The sequence below is a fragment of the Polypterus senegalus genome, chromosome 8 (genome assembly GCF_016835505.1).
Source record: "Polypterus senegalus isolate Bchr_013 chromosome 8, ASM1683550v1, whole genome shotgun sequence".
In the NCBI taxonomy this organism is placed as follows: domain Eukaryota; kingdom Metazoa; phylum Chordata; class Cladistia; order Polypteriformes; family Polypteridae; genus Polypterus; species Polypterus senegalus.
The window spans coordinates 26,494,306-26,516,686 of record NC_053161.1 but is presented as its reverse complement, the minus strand read 5'-3'; the positions used below and the strand labels follow the sequence as shown (position 1 = coordinate 26,516,686).

At 40.9% G+C, this 22,381-nt stretch overlaps 2 protein-coding genes across 3 annotated transcripts in view; one reads left to right on the top strand and one right to left on the bottom strand.

Moving 5' to 3' along the window:
- Positions 1 to 14,805, bottom strand: part of pus7l (pseudouridine synthase 7 like) — a 54,771-nt gene extending 39,966 nt beyond the window's left edge. The window contains exons 1-2 of one of the 2 annotated variants that reach the window (XM_039760891.1): positions 14,743 to 14,805; positions 10,885 to 11,760 (exon numbers count right to left, since the gene is read on the bottom strand). In XM_039760891.1, coding sequence (XP_039616825.1) covers positions 10,885 to 11,734 — 850 coding nt within the window. In that variant the 5' untranslated portion in view covers positions 11,735 to 11,760; positions 14,743 to 14,805. Of the gene's footprint in view, positions 1 to 10,884; positions 11,761 to 14,428; positions 14,521 to 14,742 lie in introns of those variants that run through there. The other variant, XM_039760889.1, reaches the window with a different exon arrangement.
- irak4 (interleukin-1 receptor-associated kinase 4) overlaps positions 14,585 to 22,381 on the top strand; it is a 73,550-nt gene continuing 65,753 nt past the window's right edge. Inside the window, exon 1 of the mRNA XM_039760892.1 lies at positions 14,585 to 14,708. The gene's annotated coding sequence lies outside the window, so the exon portion shown is untranslated. The remainder of the gene's footprint in view (positions 14,709 to 22,381) is intronic.

Below are 22,381 nucleotides of genomic sequence, written 5' to 3'. Positions count from 1 at the left end.
CAGCGTCTCAAAGGCCGGCAAAGCTATGCGCGCGCTGGCTGCTCGAGTTTTGCTGGGCAGGAGACCCCTTTGTACACACGTTCATGATATCAAAAGTCTCAGCGCTCTTTGGAGGTAATTCATATATTATATATATAGCAAAATACCAGCTACGCAGCAGAGAAGTAGTGTGTTAAAGAAGTAATGAAAAGAAAAGGAAACATTTTAATAATAACGTAACATGATTGACATTGTCATGAGTGTTGCTATCATATATATTCCTGCCTAAATAAGTCACCCTCGCTTCGCTCTTACTTTTTTACCGTTCATTTAATCATGGCTAGTGGCGGAAAAATTATAAAATGGAAGGAGGATGGCTTTACCAAAACAATTATTGATGGCGAATCGATTATTCATAAAGCTTGAATTGGTGATCTGTTTTTCTGTGTTAACCTCATATTTTTTCATACTTCTTCTCAAACTAAGGTGGTGCGAGGGTAAAATGAATCGGGATGCGCTGATCAATGTAATCGGTGTACCAGGAAATCATGCATTGACAAAAGACTCCCTTTGCTTGTAATGCAAAGTGTGATTAAATGCATTATTTTTCAACGCGTTATGGAGCACATGCATCGAAGCTTCTCAGCTGTGCTTGTGCTAAGAAAAGGAAAGATTTTAAAAATAGCATAACACGATTGTCAATGTGACCTTTTGTAAGTAGTGCCTGGAGGATTCAGTGTGTTGAAACTCTAGAGACAGCGTGTATATTAACTTGAGGTAAATGGGAGGGGAGATGATGACGTGACTCCCCCACCCGCCTTAACTGTCAATCCCCCACAAACACAGTCTCTCGGAATTTGCATAAGCACACCCCTTCACCTACAATTTTAACTTAGTTACAAAGTGATCAAAACTCTCGTTTATATCCTGCGTCCTCTCATTAAACTTGTATCCCGCATTACCTGTGGGCATGTGAAACGCCAGCGGTAGCCTGTCTATGAACTTAATTTAAAGTTTAGGTTTACACCTTGCTTTCTTTCCGAGGTAGCAGCACTCATGAATATGGTAGTATATGCCACTCGCTCGCTTCTTATTGTTTCGCTGCCTTCTCAATTATATAATGCATGTTTTCTTAAGCGCTTTTTGTAGGTCTTTCTGGTTTTCTACGTACTGCGTTGACAGTCAGTTCACGTGATTACGTGGGAGGCGTGATGATGTCACACGAAACTCCGCCCCCTACGTCTTTGCAGCTCTACTCCATTACAGTTAATGGAGAAAAATACCTTCCAGTTATGACCATTAGGCGTAGAATTTGAAATGAAACCTGTCCAACTTTTGTAAGTAAGCTGTAAGGAATGAGCCTGCCAAATTTCAGCCTTCTACCTACACGGGAAGTTGGAGAATTAGTGATGAGTGAGTGAGTGAGTGAGGGCTTTGCCTTTTATTAGTATAGATAAGGGCGGGCGGCACGGTGGCGCAGTGGTAGCGCTGCTGCCTCGCAGTTAGGAGACCCAGGTTCGCTTCCCGGGTCCTCCCTGCGTGGAGTTTGCATGTTCTCCCGTGTCTGCGTGGGTTTCCTCCGGGCGCTCCGGTTTCCTCCCACACTCCAAAGACATGCAGGTTAGGTGCATTGGCGATTCCCAATTGGCCCTAGTTTGTGCTTGGTGTGTGGGTGTGTTTGTGTGTGTCCTGCGGTGGGTTGGCACCCTGCCTAGGATTGGTTCCTGCCTTGTGCCCTGTGTTGGCTGGGATTGGCTCCAGCAGACCCCCGTGACCCTGTATTCGGATTCAGCGGGTTGGAAAATGGATGGATGGATGGATATATATATATATGTATATATTGTCACGCATGCGCAAGTAGAAGGCCGCGAATGGACCTTAAAACGCATCGAAAGACATTCGCTGGCAGGGAGTGGCGGGTACTAACCTTTCTCCTTTGTTTTCCAGAACTAAAGACGCTCCGCCATAGGACCTTTCCCGCAGTACGTCCACTTCCGCCCTTCCTCCGCCATCTTCCCTGACGTCAGCAGTCCCGTCATCCCTCACGCCTCCTTCCCAGCATTCCTCCACTTCCGGCTCCTCCTCTATAAAATGGCCGCCGACGCCTACAATGGCGTCGCGCGTATGAACTGTTTGTTTATACTTTTGACCTGATTTTTTTTTTATTTTGAATTGTGGATTGCAGACAATATACGGGGCCGGAAAACCCCAAACCTTTTTGCTGCCTCATATTGAGTCTTTTATAATAAATATATATATATATATATATATATATATATATATATATATATATATATATAGTGGACTGGGACCGGACACAGACAGACGGACATCATAAGTTACACCACACACTGTTTATTTTCACTAATATTTACAATAATTACGTGCACTTTCAACCCCAGTGCCTCCAGCACCGATTCCCCAAAGCACAGTCCTCACAGTTCCACTGTCTTTCTCCTGGCTGCCTCCCGTCCTCTCTCCAGCTCTGTCCTCTTCCACCCGACATCCACTACTGACTGGAGGGAGGCGGCCCCTTAAATGGGAACCCGGATGGGCTCCAGCTGCTTCCTGGCAATCAGTCCTGGCCACACCCCAGTGTGGCAGAAGTGCCGGCTGCGCACCCGGAAGCCGTCCTGGTGTCCCCCGTCGTCTTCCCCCCAGCACTTCCTGGTGTGGCGGAAGTGCTGGGTTCCAGGGTTCCTCAGGCACCTGGGCGCCGCCTGGCGGTGGCCACGGGCCCCTACAGGGTTGGGCTTCCAAGCCCTCTACCCGTGGCCCCCAATACAACCAGGGCGATCGCCCCCTTGTGGTCTGGAGGAGGCACAAGCCCTCCTCCTGGGCGTCCCAGCCGGGCTCCAGCCCCGGCCGGGGACCACACGGGATATTCCAGCATCGGGGCGCCGCCTGGCGGTGGCCACGGGTCCCTACAGGGCTGGGCTTCCAAGCCCTGTACCCGAGGCCCCCAACATAACCAGGACGGACGCCCCCTCGCGGTCTGGAGGAGGCACAAGCCCTCCTCTGGTCATCCTGGCCGGGGACCACTATATATATATATATGTATATATTTATATATACACACATATATATACAGTGGGTACGGAAGCATTCAGACCCCCTTCAATTTTTCACTCTTTGTTATATTGCAGCCATTGGCTAAAATCATTTAAATTAATTTTTTTCCGATTTTAATGTACACACAGCACCCCATATTGACAGACAAAAAAAAGAATTTTTGAAATTGTTGCAGATTTATTAAAAAAGAAAAACTGAAATATCACATGGTCCTAAGTATTCAGACCCTTTGCTGTGACACTCATATATTTATATTTGTGTGGAGTTTACATGTTCATCCTTCAGATCACCTTTATTTGAGTCCAGCTGTGTTTGATTATACTGATTGGACTTGATTAGGAAAGCCACACACCTGTCTATATAAGACCTTACAGCTCACAATGCATGTCAGAGCAAATGAGAATCATGAGGTCAAAGGAACTGCCTGAAGAGCTCAGAGACAGAATTGTGGCAAGGCACAGATCTGGAAAAGGTTACAAAAAAATTTCTGCTGCACTTAAGGTTCCCAAGAGCACAGTGGCAACCATAATCCTTAAATGGAAGACGTTTGGGACGACCAGAACCCTTCCTGGAGCTGGCCATCCGGCCAAGCTGAGCTACCGGGGGAAAGAGCCTTGGTGAGAGAGGTAAAGAAGAACTCAAAGATCACTTTGGCTGAGCTCTAAAAGATGCAGTCAGATGATGGGAGAAAGTTGTAGAAAGTCAACCATCACCGCAGCCCTCCACCATTCAGGGCTTTATGGCAGAGTTGCCTGTCGGAAGCTTCTCCTCAGTGCAAGACACATGACAGACCGCATTGAGTTTGCTAAAAGACACCTGAAGATTCTCTGGTCTGATGAGACCAAGATAGAACTTTTTGGCCTTAATTCTAAGCGGTATGTGTGGAGACAACCAGGCACTGCTCATCACTAACAATACAGTCCCCACAATGAAGCATGGCGGTGGCAGCATCATGCTGTGGGGGTGTTTTTCAGCTGCAGGGACAGGACAACTGGTTGCAATCGAGGGAAAGATGAATGTGGCCAAGTACAGGGATATCCTGGACAAAAACCTTCTCCAGAGTGCTAAGGACCTCAGACTGGGCCGAAGGTTTACCTTCCAACAAGACAATGACCCTAAGCACACAGCTAAAATAACGAAGGAGTGGCTTCACAACAACTCTGTGACTGTTCTTGAATGGCCCAGCCAGAGCCCTGACTTAAACCCAATTGAGCATCTCTGGAGAGACCTAAAAATGGCTGTGCACCAATGTTTACCATCCAACCTGACAGAACTGGAGAGGATCTGCAAGGAGGAATGGCAGAGGATCCCCAAATCCAGGTGTGAAAAACTTGTTGCATCTTTCCCAAGAAGACTCATGGCTGTATTAGCTGAAAAGGGTGCTTCCACTAAATACTGAGGGTCTGAATACTTAGGACCATGTGATATTTCAGTTTTTCTTTTTTAATAAATCTGCAACAATTTCAAAAATTATTTTTTTTGTCTGTCAATATAGGGTGCTGTGTGTACATTGATGAGGAAAAAAATTAATTTAAACGATTTTAGCAAATGGCTGCAATATAACAAAGAGTGAAAAATTGAAGGGGGTCTGAATACTTTCTGTACCCACTGTATAAATATACATACGAGGTGTGGCAGAAAAGTAATGAGACTGGCAACACTGCAAGCGATCTGGCAACGCTGCGCTGTTGTCCTTGATAGAGCACGTGTATCAGTACCCTCCCATAGCTCAGTGCGAGTTTCAACTCCTTCCGTTAACTACGTGATTTTTGTGACTGCTATTAGCGAAGTTGTGTTTTTGGTTGTGCATCACGCAAAATGAAACAGCGGAATTTGGAGCAATGTTGTGCCATTAAACGGCAAGTGTGACATTTGAAAAGTTAAAACAGGCCTATGGGGAACATTCTTTATCCAGAGCTCAAGTTTTTCGCTGGCACAAATCATTTTTGGAAGGCAGAAAACACGTTGAAGATGAACACCGTTCAGGGAGGACTTCAACTTCGAAAACCAATGAAAACATCGAACGTGTGAACACTCAGACCGTCGTCTAACATTAAGAATGTTGAGTGAACAATTAAATTTGAACAGATTTACCGTTCGTCAAATTTTGACTGAACATTTGCACATGTGAAAGGTCTGTGCCAAAATGGTGCCGAAAAACTGCCCTCTCCATAACAGAATTTTTGACCTCAAAAGGCATTCCTGTGGTTCCCCAGCCCCCTTATTCACCTGACCTCAGTCCGTGTGACTTTTTCCTTTTTCCTAAACTGAAAAATGTCCTCAAAGGACATCATTTCGGGACTTTAGAAAACATCCAAAAGAGTGTAACGGACATGCTGAAGACCATACAGGTTGAAGACTTCCAGCGCTGCTACCAACAGTGGGAACAACGTCTCCATCGGTGTGTAGCTGCCCAAGGGAACTATTTTGAAGGGGATAACATTGATGTTTGAAAAAAATAAAAACTTTGGTAAATAAAAAATCAGTCTCGTTACTTTTCTGCCACACCTTTATTAGTATCTATACTAATAAAAGGCAAAGCCCTCACTGACTCACTCACTGACTGACTGACTCACTCACTCACTGACTCATCACTAATTCTCCAGCTTCCCGTGTAGGTAGAAGGCTGAAATTTGGCAGGCTCATTCCTTACAGCTTACTTACAAAAGTTGGGCAGGTTTCATTTAGAAATTCTACGCGTAATGGTCACAACTGGAACCTATTTTTCCATCCATATACTATAATAGACGTCTGCTTGATGGCAGCAGGAGGCGGAGTTATGCCTCCCACGTAATTTAGTGCCTGCCCAAATAAGGCCGTCCGTCAGCGGCAATCCAATAGAAACACTGCCGCTACATATTCACGGTATGATTCATTATGTAGACGAAGATGAGATGGTCAGGGTGGTGTTTGGCACAAACACAGCGAAACTGCGAGACAAACTTTTAGGTGCCAGGTCTTAGCTAACATTAAATACAGCCGTGGACATCGCACGACATGGCACCAGCACAGCTGGGAACCTTCGATGCATGTACACCGAGCGGCTCACATTAACTGACGCAGTGCACAGACAAAAAGCAACAGTTCCAAAGAGTGCTGAACAAAAACCGAATTACACAATTGAGAAGGCAGCAAAAACATATGAAGCATCTGACACATACAAGCATATTCATAAGTACAACTACTGCGGAAACAAATCACACGGTGGAAAAAGTCAATGTCCCGCTAAAGGAAGACAGTGTAAAAGCTGCGATCTACATACTCTCAAATAGACAAACCACACGCTGTAGCGCAATGAAAGAGGCTTCGTCTCTTGCGCCGACGTCCAAGGTTCGATTCCCGAGAGGGGGTGCACTGAGTATGTAAGCCTGATCACCTCAAAATTAGGGCGAAACACGTGTCGTGAACTCTCTGCATTATTTCACAGTAAAACTATTTCAATATACATTACATATACACACACATACATATATATCAGCGCTTCCCGATTCATTTTACCCTCGCATCCCCTTGGTTTGAGACGTATGAAAAAATATGAGGTTAACGCAGAAAGACAGATTACCAATTGAAGCTTTATGAATAATGGATACTTTATTCGCTATCAATGATTGTTTTGGTAAAGCCATACTCAGTGTAATCATTAGATGAACGGTAAAAAAGTAAGAGCGAGGGGAGGGTGACTTATTGAGGCACGCAGGCGAATCCACAATAGCACTTGGGTTTGATGTGATGTGCGCGTCAACTCGATCTAAATTGCGCGATCACATTCGAAAAAATATATCTTTTCAAGTTCTATTTAGTCAACACATATATCTTTGTTTGGAATGTAAGGCGAATTTACTCTTTACATTTCTATGGTCAAGAAAAATGTATGCAATGATGCCTACATTTAACTTACATTCCTACCAAAGACATTTCTGTCGACTAAATAAAAATTCCTTCTATTTAAAATTTAAATATAACTTGAACAGATACCATAGTTCATAATATCAACGCAGACTTGCACGTAAGAGCGGGAGTCATATGTTTTAACAAGCAGCGTATTGCACTGATACGAAATAGCCTGCCCATTTAATTATTTAGGAATAGGTTCTCCACTGTTTTATCATATTCATAAGTGCGGCTGCTGTGGAAATCAGCACGCCTCCCACGTAATTGACTGCCTGCCCATATAAGGCCATTCTTCGCTGCGGTGTCTTCATTCGTTTCCTTGCTTCGCCAAGGAAGCAGCTTTCTCACAGCTTCTGCACTGTTTTATAAACGAACGACATATAAGAAAGTCCTTTTTCCTTGCTTCGCCAACCAAGCAGCCTTTTTATTTAATCCACGGGTTCTCTGCTGTTTCATTGTTCATTTATTACGATTGTTGGACACATTGAGGTCGAGCATGGAAGATTTTGATGCTAGAGAGAGTGTGGCCAGCTGGTTTAGACATTCTCCTTCAGGATTTTTTTGGCAGACAGTAGAATTCATGGTTCCATCTATCACAGCAAGCCTTCCAGGTCCTGAAGCAGCAAAACAACCCCAGACCATCACACTACCACCACCATATTTTACAGTTGGTATGATGTTCTTTTTCTGAAATGCTGTGTTCCTTTTACGCCAGATGTAACGGGACATTTGCCTTCCAAAAAGTTCAACTTTTGTCTCATCAGTCCACAAGGTATTTTCCCAAAAGTCTTGACAATCACTGAGATGTTTCTTAGCAAATTTGAGACGAGCCCTAATGTTCTTTTTGCTTAACAGTGGTTTGCGTCTTGGAAATCTGCCATGCAGACCGTTTTTGCCCAGTCTCTTTCTTATGGTGGAGTCGTGAACACTGACCTTAATTGAGGCAAGTGAGGCCTGCAGTTCTTTAGACCTTGTCCTGGTGTCTTTTATGACCTCTCGGATGAGTTGTCTCTGCGCTCTTGGGGTAATTTTGGTCGGCCGGCCACTCCTGGGAAGGTTCACCACTGTTCCATGTTTTTGCCATTTGTGGATAATGGCTCTCACTGTGGTTCACTGCAGTCCCAAAGCTTTAGAAATGGCTTTATAACCTTTACCAGACTGACAGATCTCAATTACTTCTGTTCTCATTTGTTCCTGAATTTCTTTGGATCTTGGCATGATGTCTAGCTTTTGAGGTGCTTTTGGTCTACTTCTCTGTATCAGGCAGCTCCTATTTAAGTGATTTCTTGATTGAAACAGGTGTGGCAGTAATCAGGCCTGGGGGTGGCTACGGAAATTGAACTCAGGTGTGATACACCACAGTTAGGTTATTTTTAACAAGGGGCAATTACTTTTCACACAGGGCCATGTAGGTTTGGATTTTTTCCTCCCTAAATAATAAAACCATCATTTAAAAACTGCATTTTGTGTTTACTTGTGTTATATTTGACTAATGGTTAAATGTGTTTGATGATCAGAAACATTTTGTGTGACAAACATGCAAAAGAATAAGAAATCAGGAAGGGGGCAAATAGTTTTTCACACCCACTGTACATACATAATAAATTGGGGATGAGACAATGGTTGATAACATCATTCATCATTAATTGGCAGGCCACATTGTCAGTGTACATGAAAATCTTTGGAATTGCTCCAAAAATTTGCAGAAATTTCCACGAAGCGCCACACTGCAGCTGTCTCTTTTTTTTCAATCTCACATGCCTTACAAGGAAGCTGTTAGGCACTCATAGGGCATTTTTACACTCAGGCTGTTTGCTCTGTGATGAATCCAATGATGCTTCATTACTTTGTTTCAGTTTCCAGTTAGTTTGGTTGTGTTTCATGCCGCAAACTTTCAAGCAGACTAAACATATCAATAAACACCCTGTGGCCATGTCATGAACATCTTTCACTGGGCAGAAACATTTTTTCCAGGGAAAAGGCATGGAGAGGCAATAACAATTGTGTTTGCACACCAAAATGTCTAATATTTGACAAGTGGAAGACTACCTGAAAATTGTGAGCTACTATTTTGGTACGAAAAGGACATTTTTCAAATAAGTGAGTGTACAAAAGAAAGAAGCTCTGCTGATGCCACATGCTTCAGTTTTATGATAGTAGAAGTAGCAGACATGTTTCATTTAGTTTATCTCAAATTATAGGTCTACTGTCTTAACTCTAGTATATATTTCATAATAATATTAATTTTGGAATGTTTACTCAACATTTACTACATATATCAACGTTACTGTGCACACTGCGAAGACACCAAATATCACCTGCACATTACTTTCATAGTATAAGATTAGGGGGTTTGATAATTGCTCTTACAGGGCACTACTGTTCATTTCTTGCCATCTTTGTATGTGTTCTGATTGATCTGATCACAAGTGAATTCACAACTGCAGTCAGATCACACAAACAAGAGAAGCGGTGATCCTGAAACAGGTGCTTGGCTTGCTCTGACTGACTGTTAATTGTGAAAGATGTTTTAAGCAAATTGTGTTACATTTGTACCTATGTGTGTATTGATTTGTACTTCATTGTTTTTAATGTTCCATGTTAAGCCTCAAATCATTATGCTGTGCATGAGATTCTTTATCACTGACAGCAAATACTTGACTACCACAGCATGCAGAATTTTACCCAGACTTCACAGTATTTCATGTAGTTAGATTGGTCCCATGTTGTATCTCATTTATGCCTGATGTGAAATACTCCAGAGTTCACCTAGTACTGCACCAAGACCACTCTTTCGGTACAGTTGTTTTCATCCACATAAAAATGCAACTTGTGCATTCACATCTACCTAAATGTACCAAACTTTAACGCAAACCACAACAGTTTAAAAAAAAAAAAAAAAAATGGTCCAAATGAACTAGTTGTGAAGTTGCCTATATTCACAGCAGGAGGTGTATGAATCAAAGCCCCACTCCACATCTGTGTAGACACAACATGCAGTGCGTGGATAGAGCAGCTATTTATAATCCACAAGCATCTCTAAATCCACACAGTCGATGATATTGTACATTGCTGATGTTTTGAAATAATGATGTGAACCTTTAAGACATCACACAGCCCTAAAATATTTATATATAAAATAAACATATATAATCTCTCTTAACAACAGGATACATATCTGTGTGTCCGTTCATTTGCTATGTCTCTGTCATTTCAAAAGATATCACATCACAACCATTTTTAGTAATAAAATGCTTTGCATTTGCCATTCCAATAGATGGCACATCAAAGACATTAACACTCTTCTTACAAATCTCATACCAAATAGTATAAAACACAGACATATGCATTGCATGGTGCACTGGAAATGTTAACACAGGTCTATGTTGATTACTTAGTTTTCAACCCATCTTAGAAAGGTAGCACAGCTAGTGTGTATGTTTGTGTGTGTGTGTATATAAACAAAAAAGATGCAAATCACAAATCTATTCATTTATGTAATCTGTACTGCCATATAAAGATCATTTAGAGAGGCATAAAGCACAAGTAATGGCAAGTCATTTTTAAAAATGAAAACAAAACAAAAAAATGTGTTTGGTCATCAATCAGTTCCTAACATTACAAGTAACATAGTGATACAAATTACACAGCCCTACACAATCAATAAAATTGACATTGCGCTTCATGGCTTAATCAGGGAAATCCTCTGGATGTATTATCACACTTCATGTATCTGTTTTGAAGGCAAGCCATGAAGTATGAGTGTATTCATGAGTCAGCAAAAGGGTGTTGTCAGGTCACTGGTAATAAAGAAAACTAATTAATGCACATGAGTAAAGTCGATGTGAATATTTTGAACTTCACTGTTAAAAAGTTCAAATAACCATTACTAATATAAAATAATATTAACAAAACATAGGGCATAATTATATGAATTAGTACCTGTATATGTCATATCATCTTCTTGAGACTGAGCGGATGTCCTTTTCCTGGAAGGCTTATTTTTTTCCCGAAACCTCACATTAACCGCAGAACTGTGATGACCACACTCATCTACAATCATAAAGCTTTTCGTTTCTACAAGTTTTCCAAAATTTTTATTAAGAAAGTGATGAATAGCTTTTCTGTGTTCCTTATTATCATCATTTTGAAAAGTAAAGGTGGAATTCTTGATTTTACTATCTAGAAATTGAAAGAATTTATCCGATTCTTCTTCTGAAACCAAATGACGCAGTTCCTTATAACAGGGGTCTTCTTTCACAACTATTTCATTCTGGTTCGTAATAGTCATGAGAAATGGAAATCTTTGCCTTATAGCACGGTGAATTATTGCTCTCTGATTCTTGTCTGGAAAGAATCCAAGAGAAAGATGTTGAGGTATATCTGATTTGCAATTTTGACTTTTTAACAACATTGCAAATTGCACAACAGCCTCACTTACTGCATCACCTAAAACAAAGTCTAAATCTAAGACATCTTCAGATGGTAATGCAGTATCATATATCTGAAATGGTTGTAGGTCTGTGTTGGAGATTTCCACATTTTCACCTGGACTTCCTAGATCTTCCAAATGTTGCATCTTTGCCCTTTGCTTGTTGTTGCAATTCTGCATTTCACTGCTTTCTGGAACTTCACTGTGGGAATCTGTAATTGTATCCAGATTGCCATTTAAGCTAATTTCAGTCACCACAAAGTCCTCAAAGTGTTTTTTTATTGATCCAATGAAACCAATATGGTCATTAATACTGGATTTTGAAAAACTGCAACTTGGGCTATATTTTCCTTCATCCATTCTAATTATGCATAGGGAAAAGAATACTGCAAAAAAAAAAGAAAATGTATGTAAAATGTATCAAAATATTCAAAATAGCCATTTACTTCAGTAGCATTATTTAACAATTGTAATAAAATCACATTCCTGAACTGTAAATTCAGCCAAGCACTCTATAAGAAAATACAAATTTTCCAATATACAGTACTTTAAAAGTAATAACTCTGTATTTAAAGAATCTGGTGTGGTTCCTTTTCCAAAAATCACATACTGATAATATGTTGCATGAAATATAAGAGATAAACAATTTCATTGTACATACTTCAAACAGTTTATAACTTTCTTCACAGATAAAGAAAAAGAAATTATAAAAGAAATTAGAATGAATGTAAACAAAGGAGATCATGGTTTACCTACTGTATACGCTGGATATATATGAGAAGGCAACACAAATATGTGACAGCTGCAGACAGAATTAGCTTGCTGAATGCAAGACAATGTAAGGAACAAAATGCTAATATACATCTACAAGCAACTTGCACTTAAAGCTTGATAACCAGACAGGTGTAAAATTGAATGTAGTATAGAAATAAAACAATTAGGTTGCAAGAATCATGAATTATTTATTTGGCAAGCATACTTTATTTAATGCAGCATGGAAATGCAAACCATAATATATTTCAATTGAGGGATTAGAGAGTACAAAGTTAAGAAGCAGCAGAGAACAAAATTCAAAGTTGAGTACAAAAAGTTCACTATTAAAGCTAGTACCACTGCCAGATGAAAAATATAACTCAAACAAGTTGTTTGAGGGATTTCTCTCCTAAAATAAGCAACAATTATCTGAGCAGAATGCAAATTTAACAATAACATTTAAATGAAATAGCACAGAAGAATAAAAAATATTTTCTAGATTAAAAAAGCAAGTACTCAAAGGCCATTTAAGAATCCAATAAATCCAAATTTTTTTAAACACAACTTGATAGAACATTCCATGATCATGGGACATATACCTAAAATACCTCATTGCCAAAATGTTTCAACATTTTACCTTAGCACACAAGCATGATGTTTGATATAACAGATACATATTAACAAAGTAGAACTCACTATCCACCAACGTACTATATACAGAAACAATTAAAAAAAGGGTACAACTGTGAAAGTGTCCTGTCCCACGGAGCAATCTGATTGGTCACTTCGGCGTTGGTGACACAATTGAATGAAGAAGTGTAAGTGTCAGACACATGACTATAACCAGACAGGAGGTGACAAAGATGCCTCAAACTTTATGACCGAGTCTCAACAGGTATGTTGAGAGTTGCCTTCAAACATATAAAGTATAAAAGCAGACAGCAAGGTGCCTTGAAAAGACAGGGTCTGAGAAGCACCCTTTACGTAAATGCGCAGGAGAGATGTGGCACTGGTCAAGAGACGTTCAGACCCACAAGGATACGAGGAAAGGCAGCGAATGTAGACATAGGTTGAGAGATATCAAATATGTCTACATTTATTCAGGTAATGTGGCTAGATTAATAATAAAACTATCAAAAAAGTGGGGGACCACATGAAATTTGCCCTCCAGTCTACATGCCACTGCCAAAAATGTAATAAGAAGTTGCCATCACTGAGAAAGGCTGGGTCATCTGCAAATGAAAGAATGCAGGAAAGGAAACGGTAAGTCAATGCATTCAAATTTCAGTTTATCCAATCATACTTTCAATCTACATTAAATACAGTAATACAGCACACTGAAGGGAAGACTATAGTTGGACTGCTTTCACAAAACCCTACAATTTGACACTGTCAAGTTGTGTTATCAAAACTAATACTGAATCTAATGTACAGCCAAAACAACCAAAAAGATAAAAGAAAAACGTGCCTGGATCTTTACGTGCACGATATAAACTGGAAATAAAAACTTATTATTGGTAGATAGTGGGGAAAGAAATGGATGGATGGATGTTATTAGCACTGGAACTATTATACTTAAAATGTAAAATTTCTAATAAATATATGACAAAAACACAATGAATAATGAATAATAATAATAAGAAGAAGAAATTAGAATGAATGTAAACAAAGGAGATCTCTGATCTGAGCCTCTAATCTGTATAGGTTAAAAAAAATGTACAGGTTTCGTTTAGTGTTTTTTTGAAAATTAATTTTCTAATACCATTTAATTCAGGAGCGAAGTCAATCTGGCCAGTTCATGACTGAAGACGGGCACACGCGCAAACACACACTCACCGGACTAGAGACACAAGTGGGATTCATGCAGATTCTACAAATGCTGGCCTAACTTTCTCAATGTAGGATTACACAGTTTGTAAAAGGCTTAGCGAGGAGAAAAGCAAATATACAGATTGCTTAGGGTATGGCTCGAAAAACGAACATCTCTTTTCAATTTTTCCCATATGAACTAAATTTAAAAAAATGCAACGATAAAGTTCTCAACACCAGACTTTCTCTACATAGCACGAGTGTGCGACAGCATACCTGTACATAGAAGTAAATACTGAATACTTTACAGTCCGAATGAATAACTTAACATTGTACTATATCCTGAAATTGAACAAGACCCCATATAGTAATACTTAGAAATTCCAATATTCATTTGGCTTATAAAGATTCACTTTGCCAAACAAATCTGCCTTACGATTCCAGCGAAACGTGCCATCACGTCACAAAGGGATATAACAAAATGCCAAATACCTTAAATTTAGGAATACTCTAGCTTTGGGCTTTACTGTCACGCTTTTGAACACAACAAAATGTACTTAGGAAGCGTTTCATATTCGGCGTGTCACGTGGCTTGCACACGTGACCAAAAATGACTTTCTTAAAGGGGATGTTTTAAGGAAGTCCTCAGTGATTGTGTAACAGGAATTAACAGAATTACTCAATGGTGACCTGCGTAAATGTGTTAAGGTGTGGATAGTTTTGGGACTTTAAAAGCTAGTAATTCATGTAGCATCGTAACAAAAGTGTAAAGGTAAGCGATTAATTATGTATTTTTAAAACCCAACCTGAAATGATTAAAAATGTTAATCTTAAGTTGTGGAACTCAAAACTCCTGTTTTCTTCGTGATCTTGGCATTCTGTACTTGTGTTAGGGTGGAAACTGTTTTAAACAGCGTCCCACTCAGGGTTGGTTTCTGCCTCGCATCCGGATTGGCTATGACGTTTTCGTGATTAGCCTCTTTTGAAAATGGGTGGGTCGGGTATTCATCTTAGAACACAGGCCCCGTGATTGTTAGTATGACGATTGAAGAGCATCATTCAGCTACTGAAAAATAGGCATCCACATTTTTATTGTAATTTATTCATATTACAGATACAAAATGTATGGATTGCGCATCCTAACACTATGTCCTACTATTAAATGTCATTTTATTAAGATCAGTATGGAAGATCTGCCAGACATTTTTAGAATCCAAGTAGTTATTGTTTTAACTTTCTTGATTTAACAACTGTGCATACCAAATCTCATCCATCGGTTTCTTTTTTGGCTGACACATACTTATACAATACCTACAAATACTGGCATTTGTCGATTGTTAAAGCAAACAAGATCAATACTATCGTTCACTAATTATTACACTAATAATAAAAATACAAGAGTAGCAACAGTGATTTCATGATAAAATGTTTTCTTTTTTCAACTTCCTCAACTGTCAGACCGCTCTTTAATAAACTTATTGCAGCTGTATAGGGTGGTCCAGATCTAATTATGCAATTTTCATTACACTATAACTTATTAAGTTTATTACATAGAAAATCACCCGAAAACTCACGGACTATCAAGAAGTGTGCGAACTGACGACATGAAGAATCGTCTTCGCGCCGAACTGGAATCGTCCCCGCATAAATCAATGTCATCCAGACGATCTGGATCTGCATAATTAGATCTGGAGCACCCTGTCAGTAACCAAGATATTGCTGAAGATGGCAGTAAAAACCCAATTCTGTTTGGGGATATTTCAATTCTCTCCTTATCCATGTTCATTATTTCATTTGCAGGAGCATGACAACACCCGTTTCTCATTTTAATTAGGCAATGCCACTTTACTAATTCATGGTCCGTAATAATAATGATAATGATAATAATGTGTGGTGGAAGCTAAGGAGACCTCATTGCAGATTTATTTTACTAAATCATGTAAATTCTTTCCGTAAGAGTTCAGTAAATCCATTTGTTTTATGTTCATTTCAACGAATCGGGATCACATCCCAACCTGGCAGCCCAGAGCATATGGCAGGAACCTACACTGAATAGGACACTAGTCCATCAGAATACATTCACTGTCACTCAATTCTAGACAACAGATTTGTTAACAGAATTTCAAAATAGTCTGGTAAGCGTTAGAAAACAATCTGAAGGTAAAACGTTAGTCAAGTGTGCAAGTTCCACAGATGCAGTGCTGGTACTGGAACCTAGTCTCCATGTGTTGTGACATAGCAGTGTTAACTAGTTCACCACCATGATGATCTTAGTGTTTTTCAGAAGTTCACAAATTTAAAATAAAAAAGGATCAAAACATTGCTGTAATTTAGTAATCAAAACTATTAGAAATGGTAAGGAAATGTAAAGAATAAGCAAACAGAAAAGATCTTAATGATAAGCTGGCTGAACTTGTTGGATGGTCAGTTCTCTTACTGGATTGTGTTGCATTTACTCCTTGTGCTTCAGTTTATGTGGAATAGAAACTGACTGAAACATAGTTTTTCATCTTTTGCAGAAAGCACATCCTAAGTAATTTAATAAACAGGAGAAAACTGGCAACAATACAGTCCATGTTTAAGTTTTAAGTAAAATTAAATGCTGGACAGCCACAGAGAAATGATTTATAGTACACTCAAAAATATATATCCAATCCAATATTGGTTCTGCTGGCATAAGCTTTGGGTGTCCACAACACTACATTTGGTTTAAACAAATGAAAAAGATAGATGGATTGAAAACATCTATTATTGTTGCTTTTTGTTTGTGAAAAAAGACAAGCTTTTTGTTCTAATGTGCAGTTTATTTTAGAATCTGACCAGCAACTGCATTTAAAATTTATATAGTTATATTTTTTTATTGTACTAGAAAAATGTTTCTTTTTTCCCTTTACCTTTACAGTGTTACTCAAAACTTGTATTGCAATCATGTTGCTCCATCAATGACCAGGATATTCAATGCTAAAGAAATCCACACAGCAGCATGCAGGCATTATTGACTGTCCGGTCTTGGATTAGAACCAGATAAAGCATAATAATAATAATAATGATGCATGAATACATCAATAAATAATAAAATGTCTCTATTAAAAACAATTACTGCATCTTTAATGCTTTGGTCGTAATAGTGATCATCAGTGAACTTATTTTCTTGCCTGCATGTCCAGCTTAGGGTTGTGAGGGCCTGCAGCCTATATTGGCAAGATCTGAATGAAAGATGGAAAACCAGCCTGAATGCAACACCAGTCCATCACAGGGCACACTCATAAATGCATCCTCTTTTATATGGCCAATATAAAGATAACACTTAACCGAATACATGTATTTGCTTTAACAGGAATGCTAGAAAGCCCAGAAAACTTACAGAGTAAGGGTCTGGGTTGGCACTGTGAGCTGTTAGTTTACAGAAGTAACCTCTAAATATCCATCCAACCCGCTATATCCTAACTACAGGGTCACGGGGGTCTGCTGGAGCCAATTCCAGCGAACACAAGGCACAAGGCAAGAAACAATCCCCAGGCAGGGCGCCAGCCCACCGCAGGGCATGCGCACTAACACACGCCCACACACCAAGCACACACAAGGGACAATTTAGAATCGCCAAGGCACCTAACCTGCATGTCTTTGGACAACCGGAGGAAACCCACGTAGACACGGGTAGAACATGCAAACTCCATGCAGTGAGGACCTGGGAAGCGAACTCAGGTCTCCTAACTGTGAGGCAGCAACACTACCCACTGCGCCACTGTGCCGCCCACCTCTAAATATGAGGAGAAAAAATAGAAACTATACAACAGTAGTCTATAACCCTTGATGTACGTTGATGATTGTAATATGGTATCTATACTAATAAAAGGCCAAGCCCTCACTCACTCACTCATCACTAATTCTCCAACTTCCCATGTAGGTAGAAGGCTGAAATTTGGCAGGCTCATTCCTTACAGCTTACTTACAAAAGTTGGGCAGGTCGAAATTCTACGCGTAATGGTCATAACTGGAACCTATTTTTCTCCATATACTGTAATGGACTTTAGCTCAATGGCCATAGGGGGCAGAGCTGCGTCTCACATCATCACGCCTCCCACGTAATCATGTGAACTACGTACGTAGAAAAGAAGGAAGAGCTCCCAAAGAGCGCTGAAGAAAAAAGCCAAATTCTTTATTCGTGAGATACAAGTTTAATGAGAAGACACAAGGTATAAATGAGACTTTGGATCACTTTGTAACGGAGTTAAATTTTAAGTGCCGGGTCTTAGCTAACATTAAATAAAGCCGTGGACATCGCAACATCACACAAGAGTGCAGCTCACGTGAACTGACTGAACGCAGTACGAGTGATCACTTCATGCATCAAACCTGTTCAAAAAACGCATTACACAATTGACAAGGTAGGAAAAGAATATGCTCCGAGCTGAGCTCCACAGCTAACGTGGTCTTGCGGAAGCAACTTCGTCATGCTGCCACCAAATACTCACAGAAAAATCCACAAGTTAATACACACCCTGTCTCTAGAGTTTCTCCACACTCAATGTATTCCTTGCATCCCCGTTACACCCTCTGATCTCCCATTTCAACTCAGATGCCTCCAATTTCCAGTAAGGCTCTGCTGCGCGATGAAAAGTAATAAGTCTCAGGGACAGACCCTACAAAAGGTTGCCATTGATTTCAGGCAAGATTGCTTTTCTCCTGGACAACTATACGTTGCATTTTTAAGAGTGAGCTCACGCAGCTTCGTCATATTACAACCAGAGTGCTGAACTGACAACGTGATATATAAAGAGAACTATAATAATCGTAATAAACGGAACAATAAAACAGCTGAGAACCCGTGGATTAAATAAAAAGGCAGCTTCCTTGGCAAAGCAAGGACAAAGGATGGCTTTATATGTCGTTCGTTTATAAAACAGCGGAGAAGCTGTGTAAAGGCTGCTTCACAAAAAACCAGCGGAGCGCCTTTATATGAGCAGGCAGTCAGCTAAAGAAGGTAATCAATAAATATCTATAATCGTAATAAACGAACAAAAAATAGCGTACAAGCCACGGATTAAATAAAGGAAATGGGTACCTGAACAGTAAAGTAAGTCTCGCATAGCTACACAATAACTATAACAATCGTAATAAACAAACAATAAAACAAATACAGAACTGCGAAGCAAGGAGAAACGACGTCCTTATATGGCGTTCATTTATAAGGTAGCGGAGAAGCTGTGTGAAGGCAGCTACACAAAGAAAACAGCAGAGTGCCACACTCTGAATGTATTCCTCGCATCACCGTTATACCCTCTGATCTCCCATTTCAATTGAAATGCCTCAAATTTCCAGTAAGGCTCTGCTTCGCAATGACAATTAATAAGTCTCAGGGGCAGACCCTACAAAAGGTTGCCATTGATTTGAGGCAACATTGCTTTTCTCCTGGACAACTATACATTGCATTCTCAAAAGTAATCTCAGTGCACAGTTTGGTCATATTACAACTGGAGTGCTGAACTGACAATGTGCTATACAAAGAGATCCTTAACAGATAGTTATTGGTATATTTTCCCTCAGTTTAAAAAGGTTTTCTTTTCTTCTTAATAAAAATTTAAAAGCAGTTCTTTGTCACTGCGAAGCACAAGGATTTTGCTATATACTGTATATATATATATATATATATATATATATATATATATATATATATATATGTATGTGTATATATATGTAGATATGTATATTGTGAACGCTGGCCCGGACACAGACAGAAAGACATGTTGTTCATCACCACACACTGTTTATTTACACTACTATTTACAATATTACCGTGCTCACAAAACCCCAGTGCCTCTTGCATCGATTACCCAAAGTCCAGGGCTCACAGTCTCTGTGCCTTTCTTTCCTGGCCGCCTCCAGTCCTCTCTCCAGCTCTGTCCACTTCCACCCGACATCCACTGCTCACTGAAGGGAGGCGGCCCCTTATATATGATTCCCGGACGAGCACCAGGTGTTCCCGGCATTCTTCCCTTGGCCACGTCCCAGCGTGGCGGAAGAGCAAGCTGTCCTCCCGGCAGCTCTCCGGGGGTCCTCCAAAGTCTTCTCCCCAGCACTTCCTGGTGTGGCGGAAGTGCTGGGCTCTCAGGATATCCAGGCACCAGGGCGCCGCCTGGCGGTGGCCATGGGTCCCTACAGGGCTGGGCTTCCAAGCCCTTAACCCGAGGCCCCCAACATAACCAGGACGGACGCCCCCTCCGATCCTCCTGGGCGTCCCGGCTGGGGACCACAATATATATGTGGATATATATATATGTGGATATGTATATATACACTCACCTAAAGGATTATTAGGAACACCATACTAATACGGTGTTTGACCCCCTTTCGCCTTCAGAACTGCCTTAATTCTATGTGGCATTGATTCAACAAGGTGCTGAAAGCATTCTTTAGAAATGTTGGCCCATATTGATAGGATAGCATCTTGCAGTTGATGGAGATTTGTGCGATGCACATCCAGGGCACGAAGCTCCCGTTCCACCACATCCCAAAGATGCTCTATTGGGTTGAGATCTGGTTACTGTGGGGGCCATTTTAGTACAGTGAACTCATTGTCATTTTCAAGAAACCAATTTGAAATGATTCGAGCTTTGTGACATGGTGCATTATCCTGCTGGAAGTAGCCATCAGAGGATGGGTACATGGTGGTCATGAAGGGATGGACATGGTCAGAAACAATCCTCAGGTAGCCTGTGGCATTTAAACGATGCCCAATTGGCACTATGGGGCCTAAAGTGTGCCAAGAAAACATCCCGCACACCATTACACCACCACCACCAGCCTGCACAGTGGTAACAAGGCATGATGGATCCATGTTTATACATTCAAGTTTTGACTTTATATATTCCAGCGCTGACTTTATATATTCAAGTTTTGACTTTATATATTCAGAAAAAAGTTTTGACTTTATGTATACCGACGCTAACTTTATATATTCAAGTTTTGACTTTATATATTCCGACAGTGACTTTATATATTCAAGTTTTGACTTTATATATTCTGACGCCGACTTTATATATTCACAAAATCAATGTACTGTATTTGCCTGTTTGGCACCCCATAGTATATGTGTTGTGAACTTTGACCCGGACAACATAGTTTCACCCAACACACCGTTTATTTACAATATTTACAAATTTAACATGCACAAACCCCAGTGCCTCTTGCACCAATTCCCCCAATGTCCAGGCCACACAGCCCTGTGCCTCTTTTCCTCCTGGCCGCCTCCAGTCCTCACTCCAGCTCCGTCCTCTTCCACCCGACTTCCACTCATGACTGGAGGGAAGCGGCCCGTTTTATAGGAACCTGGATGGGCTCCAGCTGCTTCCCGGCAATCTCCCGCGGACACACCCCGTGTGGTGGAAGTGCCGGCTGCGCACCTGGAAGCCGTCCGGGTGTCCCCTATCGTCTTCCCCCCGGCAATTCCTGGTGTGGCGGAAGTACTGGGCTCCTGGGATAATAAGGCACTGGGGCGCCGCCTGGCAGTGGCTACGGGCCCCTACAGGGCTGGGGTTCCAAGCCCTCTACCCGAGGCCTCCAGCATAACCAGGACGGATGCCCCCTCGCGGTCTGGAGGAGGCACAAGCCCTCCTCTGGTCCTCCTGGGCGTACCGGCATCGGGGCGCCGCCTGGCGGTGGCCACGGGTCCCTACAGGGCTGGGCTTCCATGCCCTTTACCCGAGGCCCCCAACATAACCAGGACGGATGCCCCCTCGCGGTCTGGAGGAGGCACAAGCCCTCCTCTCGTCCTCCTGGGCGTCCCGGCCAGGGACCACAGTGTGTGTGTGTATATATGTACACATTTATGTGTATATACAGTGGTGTGAAAAACTATTTGCCCCCTTCCTGATTTCTTATTCTTTTGCATGTTTGTCAAACAAAATGTTTCTGATCATCAAACACATTTAACCATTAGTCAAATATAACACAAGTAAACACAAAATGCAGTTTTTAAATGATGGTTTTATTATTTAGGAGAAAAAATCCAAACCTACATGGCCCTGTGTGAAAAAGTAATTGCCCCCTGAACCTAATAACTGGTTGGGCCACCCTTAGCAGCAATAACTGCAATCAAGCGTTTGCGATAACTTGCAATGAGTCTTTTACAGCGCTCTGGAGGAATTTTGGCCCACTCATCTTTGCAGAATTGTTGTAATTCAGCTTTATTTGAGGGTTTTCTAGCATGAACCGCCTTTTTAAGGTCATGCCATAACATCTCAATTGGATTCAGGTCAGGATTTTGACAAGGCCACTCCAAAGTCTTCATTTTGTTTTTCTTCAGCCATTCAGAGGTGGATTTGCTGGTGTGTTTTGGGTCATTGTCCTGTTGCAGCACCCAAGATCACTTCAGCTTGAGTTGACGAACAGATGGCCGGACATTCTCCTTCAGGATTTTTTGGTAGACAGTAGAATTCATGGTTC